Source organism: Neomonachus schauinslandi, chromosome 7 (genome assembly GCF_002201575.2).
Source record: "Neomonachus schauinslandi chromosome 7, ASM220157v2, whole genome shotgun sequence".
Taxonomy (NCBI): domain Eukaryota; kingdom Metazoa; phylum Chordata; class Mammalia; order Carnivora; family Phocidae; genus Neomonachus; species Neomonachus schauinslandi.
This window is the reverse complement of record NC_058409.1, coordinates 50,511,812-50,525,551: the sequence shown is the minus strand read 5'-3', so window position 1 is coordinate 50,525,551 and position 13,740 is coordinate 50,511,812. Positions and strand designations below refer to the sequence as shown.

General features: G+C 36.6%; 1 protein-coding gene across 1 annotated transcript in view; it reads right to left on the bottom strand.

Annotated features, from left to right (window-relative positions):
- BDP1 (B double prime 1, subunit of RNA polymerase III transcription initiation factor IIIB) overlaps positions 1-13,740 on the bottom strand; it is an 89,553-nt gene that overhangs the window by 66,391 nt on the left and 9,422 nt on the right. The window contains 4 exon segments of the mRNA XM_044916889.1: positions 1,301-1,444; positions 4,820-4,874; positions 12,130-12,224; positions 13,554-13,687. Of these exon segments, the coding sequence (XP_044772824.1) occupies positions 1,301-1,444; positions 4,820-4,874; positions 12,130-12,224; positions 13,554-13,687 (428 nt within the window).

The window sequence follows — 13,740 nt, the reverse complement described above, 5'->3', positions numbered from 1 at the left end:
TAATCAAACCTAGCAGTAGTCTTGGAGACCCCCAAAGCAGGCTCTTACGGCCCTAGGCTCGAGTCCTGCCTCTGTCACTACTAAAACTGTGAGACCTTAGGAAAAAGGAACAAGATCTCCAGGGCTGTTTCCAAGTGACTAAAACAAACGGAAAGGGTCTGGGATGTGGACTACCTAACATACAAAGTTCCCTATAATTCCATGAGTCTTTAAAGTACTGGATAGAGCTAAACATTGTCCTCCTAGATCAGAATTCAAATAATTAAGAAAATACCTGCTAAAAATACAAATACCTACATATAAACAAGGTTCTACCCAGTACAAGTCAACATTAACCCTCAGAAATAAACTGGGGCGCCTGGGTGGCTCAGTCGGCTAAGCAGCTGCCTTCGGCTCAGGTCATGATCCCAGGGTCCTGGGATCGAGCCCCGCATCGGGCTCCCCGCTCAGCGGGAAGCCTGCTTCTCCCTCTCCCTCTGCCTGCCACTCTGCCTACTTGTGCTGTCTCTCTATCTCTCTGTCAAATAAATAAAATCTAAAAAAAAAAAAAAGAAAGAAAGAAAGAAACTGTGCTCGATATTATACTAAGCAAAATAAGTCAATCAGAGAAAAGACAAGTATCATATGGTCTCACTGATATGAGGAATTTGAGAAACAAGGCAGAGGATCATAGGGGAAGGGAGAGAAAAATGAAACAAGACAAAACCAGAGAGGGAGACAAACCATAAGAGGCTCTTAATCTCAGGAAACAAACTGAGGGTTGCTGGAGTGGAGGGAGGTGGGAGGGATGGGGTGGCTGGGTGATAGACGTTAGGGAGTGTATGTGCTATGGTGAGTGCTGTGAATTGGGTAAGCCTGATGAGTCACAGATCTGTACCCCTGAAACAAATAATACATTTTATGTTAAAAAAAAAAAAAGGTAAAAAAACTGTGCTCAAACAATATAATTCAGTCACAAGCAGAAGTATCAGAGTTCCATTTTTTAAATATTAGAACTTTGTGCCAGGTTTTACAAAGGAAAATGATGATAAGTAACCAAACATGACACCCCCAAATTCCAATGGTCTTTTATTAGCTACAACTATGCCCTAGATGCAAGAAAGATGTTAAATAGCCCAGTCATGCCAATTATAAAATTTACACGGAAGTACTATTTTGGGTGAGATAACTACAAGACTGGAGAAAAATCAATTCTCCCCAATGGATGCCCAGATGATCTAAACGACATAGGAATGCTCAAAGACTTGAGGGACAACATTCCAAGTCTATTATTAATAGAACACACTTTCTTTTACTTTACCTTTTACATTTTTCCGTGGTTTAGAGGATTTCTTCTCCTTTAAACTCTGATTTTTAACAGATTTTTGTTTTCTTTTCTCTTCTTCAGCAAGAACTTTCTGAAGCAAATGAGCAAAAAAATCGAAGTCAAAAGGGCGCTTTTCCTCTGTTATAAAAAAAAAAGAAAAAGAACCTTCAAGTTTTTATTTTAAAAAAAGAAAGAATTTTCAAGTATCATGATATCAAAAGCAAATGGGGGGGGGAGCCTGGGTGGCTCAGATGGTTAAGTGTCTGCCTTCAGCTCAGGTCATGATCTCAGCGTCCTGAGATCGAGTCCCACATCGGGCTCCCCGCTCCGCGGGAGGCCTGCTTCTCCCTCTCCCCCTCCCTCTGCTTGTGTTCCCTCTCTCACTGTGTCTCTCTCTTTGTCAAATAAATAAATAAAATCTTTAAAAAAAAAAAAAAGCAAATGGGCTTATTAGCAGGAGAATGCATAACCAACTCTAGTCACTGTAGTAGTCAGACAAAGGAAAATCAAGCAATAAAAAGGAATAAGCTACATTAGTTTAAAAAAATTTAAAAAGAAAAAAATAAAATTTAAAAAGGAACTATGTACTGATGTAAGTGATATTATAGGAAAATTTCAAAAATGCTGACTAAAAGAAGGCAGACATAAAAGAGTACATACTGTATGATGCCATGAATAAGAAGTTCTAGAATAAGCTAAACTAATTAACCTATGATGATTCAAATAAAAACAGCGGTGGCCCTGCATCAAGATAGCTGTGGAAACTGACTAGAAAAGGATACGAGGGGCCTTTCTGGAGTGATGAAAATGTTCCATACCTTGTTTTGGGTGGTGGTTACACAGCTATACTCTTTGTCAAACTCAAACTATAAATTGCACTGTAAGTAAATTATCAATCAACTTTAAGACTAATTAGTATGACTAATTCCTCAAAAGCCTCTCCACCACATATCCTCTCTTATCACAACCCTTTCACTATTTACTCTTCCAAGTATCAACAAAGAAGGAAGTAAATGAATTTTGATCAGGACCACTCTCACTAAATACCCAACAACATCATTACATCAGAAAGAGCCATGAACAGGGTGCCTTGCAGGCTCAGTCAATAGACTGAGTCATGGGATTATTGATCTCAGGGTGTGAGTTCAAGCCCCATGTTGGGCGTGGAGCCTACTTTAAAAAAGAAAAAGAAAGAGCCATTAACAAACCAGGAATGAATCCATTACAGGAGTCAAATCTTTGCCTAACATCTACATCTAACAATACAGTGAAGGTAGAAAAAATTATGCTCTATATACATAAGCCCCAAGATTGGTTTAACTGCCTCAGAAAAAGAGGTATACAGGGGTGCCTGGGTGGCTCAGTCATTTAAGCCTCTGCCTTCGGCTCAGGTCACAATCCCAGCATCCTGGGATCGAGCCCCGCACTGGGCTCCTTGCTCAGCAGGGAGCCTGCTTCTCCCTCTCCCTCTGCCACTCCCCCTGCTTGTGCTCTCTCGCTCTGTCAGGTAAATAAATAAAATCTTAAAAAAAAAAAAAAGGAAAAGGGGTATATACCGTAACAAAAATAAAGTAGCCTCAAGAAACCAAGCCCAAACCTAGGATTCCTGAAGGCCCTATTTATTGTGGACCCAGCCTTTCTCTGTTCTGACCATCCACAACAATGATTCTGAAAAATACAGCATTAAAATCATTCTCAAGAGGATGGGGCACCTGGCTGGCTCAGTCGGCAGAGCATGCAACCCTTAATCTTGGGGTTGTGAGTTCAAGCCCCACAATGGACCTAGAGATTGCTTAAATAAATAAACTTTAAAAAAAAGTAATGCTCAGAGGAATTGAAAATACAAGTTGTATGTAATGTATGGTGATTAACATAACATAATAAAATAAAAAAAACAGTAAAAAAAAAAATAGAAGTTATAAAAGAAAAAAAATTGAGGTTTTTTTTTTTTTAATGTTCCACCACAAAGCACCCAAATCAGTGAATTTAACAGTTTTCTATTATAATGGTTTTAACAATGGCTCCACACCCCCATAAAGACTTTACAGATCTACAGATTCTTTTCTGATTATAATGCACTGAATGTAATGCACAGTTTCAAGACCACCTCTCCGAAATGGAGAAGGTTGACAACCAAAACAATCCAGATCTTCCAGGAGCCATTCCTGGAGGTCGTGTCCCTGAGGACCCAAAACAACATTGGGTGTAGAGTCCAGTCACCTACCTTAGTGTCTACTCATAAAGTAAACACACATGCTATACAACATCAGTCCTCACTTGAGATTTTGTTCTGAGATTAGCACTACAGCAACACTGAATACATTTATCATGAAACATTATTAACTATCTTCCAAAGACTAGAGGTACTTTATTTTTTTTAAATAGGTATCAAACCTTTGTCTGTCTTTTAAGTTTATTTATTTATTTTTTTAGTAATCATTACAACCAACATGAGGCTCTAATTCATAATCCCGAGATCAAGAGTCACAAGCTCTTCTGACTGAGCTAGCCAGGCGTCAGGCATTCCTACAGGTACTATTTTAAACAATGCATTCAATTTTGTTTTTCTGTACAGATCTCTTGATGTTTTCCTCTGGACTCAAAAAGAAAAAAATGTTAATTTCAATGAGGCTATTACTCAAAAGCTGAAAAATATCTATCATTCCTTCAAATCAGGTGTAAATTCAGATACCATCTTTTTAGACAAAACGTTCCTGACCACTCAATCCACACATCCACTCCTCACTCCCTCTTTTCTCTTCTTCTTAGAAATTACTCACTTTCTGCAATTAACCATGCTTACTGACTTTATCCTTTCCCCCAACCAATTAGACTTACGGCTCTAAAAACAAGCTTCTCATCTGCCCTGTTCACCAGTATATCCTCAATGCCTAGAACATTAACTAGCACACAGGAGCTATTCAGTATTGTTAACTGAATGACCACAAGAAGGAATCATCTATAGTATAAGTTCTTCCAGAAACAACTTCTTCTTGAATACAGTTCCCCCCAAAAATAAAAAACATTTAGAAATGGTGTCTTCAGGGGGCACCTGGGTGGCTCAATCAGTTGAGCGTCCAACTCCTGATTTTGGCTCAGGTCATGATCTCGGAGTTCTAGGATCGAGCCCCGAGTCAGGTGCTCAGCAGGGAGTCGGCTTGAGATTCTCTCACTCCCTCTCTGCTTCTCCCCCACATGAGATCCCTCCATCTCTCTCTAAAATAAATAAATAAATCTTAAAAAAAAAAAATGGTATCTTCAGTTCCTTTATAACTTCTGGAACTCAGAGCTCTGCTTACTTGCTTCTTGATGTTTTAGCTTATCCCTTGCCTACAGATCTGTTTGTTATCAGCTCCCAGACCTGCACTGCTAAAAAGAAAAATCTCCAGTCTCATTCTTCCTATGACAATAAAGAGGCAAAACAAATCTAAAACACAATGGACTAAACACAAAAGATTGGTCATTTTTTAAGATCTCCAAGTGGTATATTGTAAAAGAGGTCTTAATACTTACGAAAGGCTTTGTCTATTCTCCATCCATTTGTTTTCTCTTCACGTTTAAATTTATTCTGTTAATAAAAGAAAAAAAACCTATAGTAATTTTCTCCCATTAAAAAAGTGAAGATTAGGGGCACCTGGGTGGCTCAGTCATTGGGCATCTGCCTTCGGCTCAGGTCATGATCCCAGGGTCCTGGGATCGAGCCCCATATTGGGCTCCCTGCTCAGCGGGAGGCCTGCTTCTCCTTCTCCCACTCCCCCTGCTTGTATTCCTGCTCTCGCTATCTCTCTCTGTCAAATAAATAAATAAAATCTTAAAAAAAAAAAAAAAAGTGAAGATTACAGAGGTGCCTGGGTGGCTCATTGGCTAGGCCATCAGCTCAGGTCATGATCTCAGGGTCGTGAGATGAAGCCCTGCTGAGACTCCACACTGTGCATAAAGCCTGCTTGAGATTCTCTCTCTCTCTCTCTCTCTCTCTCTCACACACATTCCCTCTGCCCCTCCCCCTTGCTCACACATGCATTTTTGTGTGTCTGTCTCTCTAAAAAAATTAAAAAGTGGGGCACCTGGGTGGCTCAGTCAGTTAAGCACCTGCCTCCGGCTCAGGTCATGATCCCAGGGTTCTGGGATCAAGCCCCACGTCAGGATCCCTGCTCAGTGGGGGGAGCCTGCTTCTCTCTCTCCCTCTACTGCTCCCCATGCTTATGCTTTCTCTGTCTCTCTCTCTCTCAAATGAATAAGTTTTTTAAAATCTTTTAAAAAAAAAATAGGGATGAAGATTTATACTGAGCTCCCTGAACCTCCTTATAATCAACAACATAAATCAGCAATGGAAGCTAAGTTTACAGAGAATACAAAAAAATATAGTCAATTAGCCTGGTAACAGATCAAACTGTAATCAATCAAGCTAACCAGTATTAGCTTTTTAAAAACTAATATATTCACATCAAGTTAAACATCTTATGTTATTATTCTAATGTTTGTTATGACATGGAGGAAAGACTGTAAAGAAACAACTAAGCAAATTTTTGAGTCAGGCAGTTTATCTTTAGAGCCTTCTTTATATTAAGGCACATTTCTTGATTTTCTGAGCACCAAAGATCACATCATTCTCAGCTGAACACCAGGTTAAGATGGAGATGGTTAAAGTTTAAGGTTCCATCCAAAAGTCATTATGAAGTCTGAGAGTATAAGCCTGTGTTTGAGAATGTCAAAAATGTATGCATATCCTGGAGGAGCAAATAATCACTAATCTCTCCCTTCTATAAATCAGTAGTCTAAAAGCTTTCGTTGAAAATACAAAAATCAAACTTTTTATTGGAAAAAAATAGAGCAAAATTGCACAAAACAAAGAAGCGCTTCGTGGTGCCCTTCTTCCCTCTGAAAAAGTCTAACCACTAACCTGACTTTAAAAGAACTCACTTTCTTGCCTTTCCTTACTGTTTATCATTCAAGGGCACATATTTAAACTCTTTAGTTTAACCTTGCCCATTTTTTAAAAACTTCATAGGACTTTAACATATTTTTATCTATAGGTTATCCTTCTTTTCCAGTCTTTATTTTCTTCATAAAACTTATTACCAAGTAACATCAAACTTTCCAAAGATGATCATCTTTCTCCTATAAAGATTATATTATTCTTTAAATGTCTCCTCAAAAGTTACCTCCATAAGGCTATCATCACTAAATTAAACATCCTAAGAGAAATGCCCATCAGCTTTAGGCATTATTCAATTTTAAAATATTACTACACGATATCTCACCTAAATGAGAATTGAGAACAATTTAAAACATTTTAAAAAATGTATTGTTATTTCACTGAATTTATAGGCAGGAACTATCCCAGACTAAATTCCATGATTGTAAAATAAATCCCATTATATTCACCTCTAACGCTGATAAAGTAACTGGTTACAGGCTTACTCAACACATCCAACCACACCAAAAATAACTTTACCACTAACAAAATAAATGAATCAACTATTTCCAACTCTGGTTGGAATAGACAATAGCAAGAGCAAAACTACAACTCCACATTTCCAGACAGAATGGAAACATTTAAGATGTGCCAAAGTTCACTCTAACTCTCTGACTGGGCTACATTTCCTAAACAATGAAAAGGAAATAAAGGCCAAAGGGAGCAGAACTCTCACTGAGCCAAGGAGGTAGAGAATCTCGGGGTTCTAGAGAAAAGAGAGCTATTTAAAAGGAGAGCCTCACAAGCCTAGTAGAAGTATCCCATGGGTCCTTATTCTATATCTGGGTTCCACATGCCCAAAGCATGAAGCCTAAGAGAGAACAACTCCTCCAGGAATGAGAGCAGAAGAAAGATACTAGCAGTCACATAACACAGTGAGGTGATAGAATTCTAGCCCACACAAATGGAAAGTTAACACCCAAACATTTACTCCAGACACCAGAAAAGCCACCTGTTAGAGATAAGGACCACAGTCTTAGAGCAGCCTTTCTCAATTGGGGTTCTAGCAGGAGAATTAAACCCTAATGCCCTAAGGCATCCACTATATCTAATGAATTACCTTCTCTCCTGTACACTTAGAACGGTACTAATATGGCGGTCCTTGGAGAACACAGAAAACAGTAATTCAAATTATTTTCTATGATTCAGATGAGAAACCTAGAATAAGGACCAGTCTAGATCTGCCTTATTAAAGCCTAAAACCAAGCCTTGAAAGGCAAAGGAGAGTTGGGAGGACATTAGCTACCTTTTAGAATAAAATAACATCCTTTAAAGGAGAAAAACAAACATAATCTAGACATTATCAAACATACCAACCAGTGTCTAGTACTCAATTAAAAAAACTCCGTAAGACATGAGAAAAGATAGAAAAATGTGATACACAAGGAAATAAAAGGAGACTCAAAAGAAATAGATCAACATGACAAAGATGTTGAAATCAGTAGACAAGAAAGTTAAAGCACCTATTATAAATATGTTCAATGATTTAAAGGCAAATCTACAATGAACAGAGAGAGAAATCTCGGAAGAAAGGAAACTAAGAAAAATAACCAAGTGGAAATTACAGAAATGAAAAATATGAGAAATGAAGCATTCACTGAATGGGCTTATCTGCAGATTGAAGAAAGCAGAAGACAGGGTCAGTCAACTTGTGAACACAATAATGGAAACTAACCAATACAAAAAAAAAAATCAGAAAAACAGAGCTTTAGTAACCTGAAGTATAATGTTATGCATACTAACACACATTAAGTGGAGTCCCAGAGAGCAAGAACAAAGTGGAAAAAATATTGAAAAAACACTATCCCTGGGCAAATCATAATCATACTGTTGAACACCAGAGTTAAAAATATCTCGGGAACAGCCACAGAAAAACAATTTATCACATACAAGGGAAGAAAAACATAAATATGACTGACTCTTCATCAGAAATACTGGAAGCCAATGAACAATGGAATGACAATTTTAAAACACTGAAAGGATAAACTGTCAAACCACCTGCATATCCAGCAAAAACATCCTGCAAAAGTAAAGCTGAAATAGAGACCTTCAGATAAATCAAAATTGAGAGAATTTTTCAACAGCTGACCTGCCATTCAGACCTACAAGAAGAAATGAAAAACATCAAAATTGGTGGCTAAATATGAAACATGGCTACATATTAAAACTAGTTTCTTTTTTCTGCTCAATTTCCTTTAAAGATAAAAAACTTTAGGCCAAAATAAGTTGGACATAAAACTGGGTTATGTAAAAGTGAAATACAGAATAGCACGAAAGATGAAGGGTAAATAGAATATACCTTTAAGAGTTTATTACTTGTGCAGTATGAAGTGTAAAGAGTAAAGTGGTACAACAGAGAAAATAAAAAATATTAAAATTATCTGAATAACCCAAAAGGAGGCAGCAAATGAGAAGTGAAAAACAGATGGGATAAGTGGAAAATATTGAGATGGTAGACTTAAATCCAGTCATATCAATTATTACATTAAAGTAAATGAACTAAGTTATTATGTGGAAATGTACAATAGACACTTTGTCTTATTTTTATCAAAGGTCAAATAAGAATTCAATGAACACTTCCTCATCTCTGTCAGAAATGCCATCTATAATAAAATTAAATAAAAAGGTAGAGTGTCAGACTGGACAAATTGCTGGAGCCACTACAGAAAACAGTGTGGATGTTGCTCAAAAAAACTAAAAATAAAGGGGCACCTGGGTGGCTCAGTTGGTTAAGCGACTGCCTTCGGCTCAGGTCATGATCCTGGAGTCCCAGGATCGAGTCCCACATCGGGCTCCCTGCTCAGCGGGGGGTCTGCTTCCCCTTCTGCCCTCTTCCCTCTCGTGCTGTCTCTCATTCTCTCTCTCTCAAATAAATAAACAAAATCTTTAAAAAAAAAAAAAACTAAAAATAAAATTATCATATGATACAGCAATTCTACTTCTGGATCTTTTTTTTTTTTTTTAAAGATTTTATTTATTTATTTGAGAGAGAGAATGAGATAGAGAGAGCATGAGAGGGGGGAGGGCCAGAGGGAGAAGCAGACCCCCCGCTGAGCAGGGAGCCCGATGCGGGACTCGATCCCGGGACTCCAGGATCATGACCTGAGCCGAAGGCAGACGCTTAACCGACTGAGCCACCCAGGCGCCCTCTCTCTACTTCTGGATCTTTACCTGAAGGAATAAAATCACTATCTCGAAAAGATACAGTATCCTCATGTTCAATGCAGCATTATTTACAACAGCCAAGACAAACTACTGTACAGTGACAAATGAATAAAGAAAATGTGGCACATAGGTGTGTGTATGTGTGTATAGGAATATTATTCAGCCATAAAGAAATCCTGCCATTTGCAACATCATGAATGGACACTAAAGCATTGTGTTAAGTGAAATAAATCAGAGAAAGACAAATGATGTATTATCAATTCAACAACATACTAAAAATGAATGCACCCAATAAAAGAACTTCAATATACATGAACTTCAATACACATCAAAAAGTGATAGATATAAACAAAGAAACAGGCAAATCTATAATCATGGTTGCAGATGTCAATTCTCTCAGTTAACTGATAGAACTAGGTAACACATCCAACAACTACAGAGTACACACTCATTTCAAGTGCACCAGGAATACTGACTAAGATAAGTACAACAGGTTTTAAAATAAATCTCATTAAATTTCAGAAAGATGGAAATCTTACAGATTGCTATTTGACATTCACAATGGAATTAAGTTAGAAAATAGTAAGATATTTAGCTATGTCCCAAATATTACGAAATTAAACAACACACTTCTAAATAACTTACATGTAAGGTAAGAAATCACAAGGAAAACCAGACAGTGTTTTTAACTGAATAATGAAAACAACCTATCAAAATTTATGAAATGCAAGTAAAGCCGTGCTCAGATGAAAACGTACAGCTTTAAATGTCTAACTAGAAAAGTAAAAGGGCTTATAATCAATCTAAATTTTCATCTTAAGAAGCTAGAAAAAGAGAAAATTAAAGGCAGAGTAAATAGAAGAAAGGAAATGTTAAGTTAAAAAAAATGAAAATACACACACAATTGAAAACATATAGCTAAAAGTTGGTTCATTAAAAAGATTTTTGGAAGTCAAAGTACCCTTAGCAAGAAAAGGGAAAAAAAAGGGAGAGAGAGAGAAGGAAAACATCAATTATCAATGAAAGAGGACTATCTACCACACATTAAAAATTTCAGTAAACAGTATGAAAACTTCATACCTATAAATTCAACAGCTTAGTATCAAAACTGACACAAGACAAAACTGAAAATCTGAGTATACCTATAGGTATTAAAGAAATTGAATTTATAATCAAAATTCTTCCTGCAAAGAAAATTACAGGCTCAGATGGTTTCACTGTTGAATTCTATCAAACATTAAAGGAGAAATACCACTAATCTTAAATTTGTTCACATAAAAGAGGAAACACTTCCCAACTCATTTTCTATGACCAGCATAATCCTAGTTCCAAAACATTTTGGACAAAGACATTAAAAAAAAATTACAAAATATCCCTCATGAACAAAAATGCAAAATAACCCTCAAGAAAATACAGTAAAATTCAACATACAAAAAGAATAATACAAGTTTGGTTCAACACTTGAAAATCAATATAACTGACTAGTCCATTTTCACTTTTCTATACTTTGCCCAAAGACCTGTTGGAACTATACTAAACTTAGGGGAGGAGTCTAAATAATTTTTGAGAGAAATAGTCTAGTGACAAACTCATCATTAATTACTCAGATCAGAAAGCTCCCCTAGATAATCAATTTCTAGTGTTAGGGCGCCTGGGTGGCTCAGTTGGTTAAGCGACTGCCTTCGGTTCGGGTCATGATCCTGGACTCCTGGGATCGAGTCTCACATCAGGCTCCCTGCTCGGCAGGGAGTCTGCTTCTCCCTCTGACCTTCCCCTCGTCATGCTCTTTCTCTCTCTCACATTCTCTCTCTTTCTCAAATAAATAAAATCCTAAAAAAAAAAAATTTCTAGCTTTAACATTTTGTTTTCTTTACAAAGATCAACATTAGAAAAGGAACATAAATAATATAAACAATTCTTCATCTTTTGCAGAAATAGAACGACCATTACACTGTACATGGTCCACAGGCGAAGGATCCATGCCTGGTCTAGTTCAAGAAAAAAAAATCTATCCTAATATTCTTTTAATTAATGAAGAAAAAAACCCATGGTTGAATAAGATCTCATCATAAAATGGAAATGCATTACAGCAACATAGCGTGCACTCAAATGCACTTGATCCCAGGAAACTTGTAATTAAGTTTCTCGCAAAAAGAACAATAAAACAGAGAATGCTCATTCTTTCAGGCATATTAAAGCACTAATTTACACCACTGTTGTTAATAGTGTCCCTCACTGTCTAAAAAGTTAAGATAGCCTAGGAAAACAATGGTTAGTTCAGATAAAGAGAATTATTTAACTTACCATGCTTCTCTCCATGCCTTCCAAGGAAATTCAGAAACACATTGTGTTCAGAAGCTATCCTTAACCCAAATATTCTGGTACATTTATCTTCTCTCCTCATTACTTAGCTCTTCTTTTATCTTAATTTCTTTGGTTTTATTGGTACTCCCTCAAATCCATTTTAGAAGTGGGCAACATATAAATAATATGTTAAAACTAAGGAGACTCTACTCATATTACAATCAATATCTCATTACTTTCTGAGCTATACAAGGGGAAAGATCTACCCAAAACATTGTAGTGAAAAAGGATGGACTGAGATTTAAATAAAAGTTAAAAAAAATAATATTTGTAATTTTTGGACCTTTTCCAATCAATGAATGTAATGGGTTTACTTTACCTTAATTTCTATCCTTGCTCTGTGAGGAAAAAGCTGTCCGATCATAGAAAAGTCAGTTCCTACCATGCTGATGGCTAAAAAAAACATATCTGTTTCTGTAAAAATAAAAGATTTAGAAAGAATGAAAATTAATCTCAGTATGTCAGAGGAAAAAATCTTAGATTAAGTATACATTTTGAGTTAAAAATAAATTTGAGAGTACTTAATAGTATTTAGGAAATCTTCAATCAATTTTATTGCAAAGATGGGGTGCCTGGGTGGCTCAGTTGGTTAAGCGACTGCCTTCGGCTCAGGTCATGATCCTGGAGTCCCAGGATCGAGTCCTGCATCGGGCTCCCTGCTCAGCAGGGAGTCTGCTTCTCCCTCTGACCCTCCCCCCTCTCATGTGCTCTCTCTCTCTCATTCTGTCTCAAATAAATAAATAAAATCTTAAAAAAAAAAAATTTTATTGCAAAGAACTTCATGAATCTCAAACATCTCTAAACTTTTATACAGGAACATGATAAAAGAAATTTGTATGTTCATACCAAAGCAGCTGGAATATTAAAAAAAAAAAAAAAGACGACTACAATAACATTCTGCCTTTCTGGTGTCAAAGTGACCAAACTGTCAGTCACAGCCAGTATATTACTGCTTTAATGGAAGCAACTGAGCTGTGCTAATTAGTATGTGAAAGAAAGTGGCTAGAAAAACACATAAGAAACTACTAATAGAAGTAACCTCAACAGAATAGGATTGCAGAAGTCAAAGGAGGGAAGTATAGAATCTTTCTGGTTGCCCCGTATTATTCTGTTGTGTTTAATTTCTTTTCCCAAAACAACTTACATTATTTTTATTAAGAATAAGCAATACCATTCAGTAGGTATTACATGCTTTTTTAACAGCCTAATTTTTACCTTTACAAACCTTATTATACAATGAAGGTATAACATTATTATGAGTATTAAAAATATAAATAATTTTCCACAAAAATTTTCTTTTTTATACAGGGATTTGACAGAGAGGAATATTCCTAAAAACATTACTAAGATAAAGCCAGAGATATAGTTCTATGGTATCGGGAGAGGGACCCCACTGGAAGGTGCCAATAAAATTAGCTAAAGAGAAAATAACAAGGTTTGTGTTTTATTTACTTACAGAAAATTATTCACTTTATTTCAAATAAATAACCTACACAATTTAAATGAAAATTAGTGGGGCACCTGGTGGCTCAGTCATTAAGCATCTGCCTTCGGTTCAGGTCATGATCCCAGGGTCCTGGGATCGAGTCCCACATCGGGCTCTTTGCTCAGTGGGGAGCCTGCTTCTCCCTCTCCCACTCCCCCTGCTTGTGTTCCTGCTCTCGCTAACTCTCCCTCTCTGTCAAATAAATAAATAAATTCTTTAAAAAAAAAATTAAAAAATAATAAATGAAAATTAGTTACCTTTATTTGACCATGGTTTAGAATAATAGTTCTTCCTAAAGCTGGAATATGTAGTTGTAGAACCACGCTCAAATATGGGGTCATTTTCCTCAACCACACAGGGGCCTTTTGTCCTTAAAACTTCTACAGTTAAACTGAAAAAGACACATTTTTAAATAGATCTGCACTAAAAACAGAGAAAAATAAT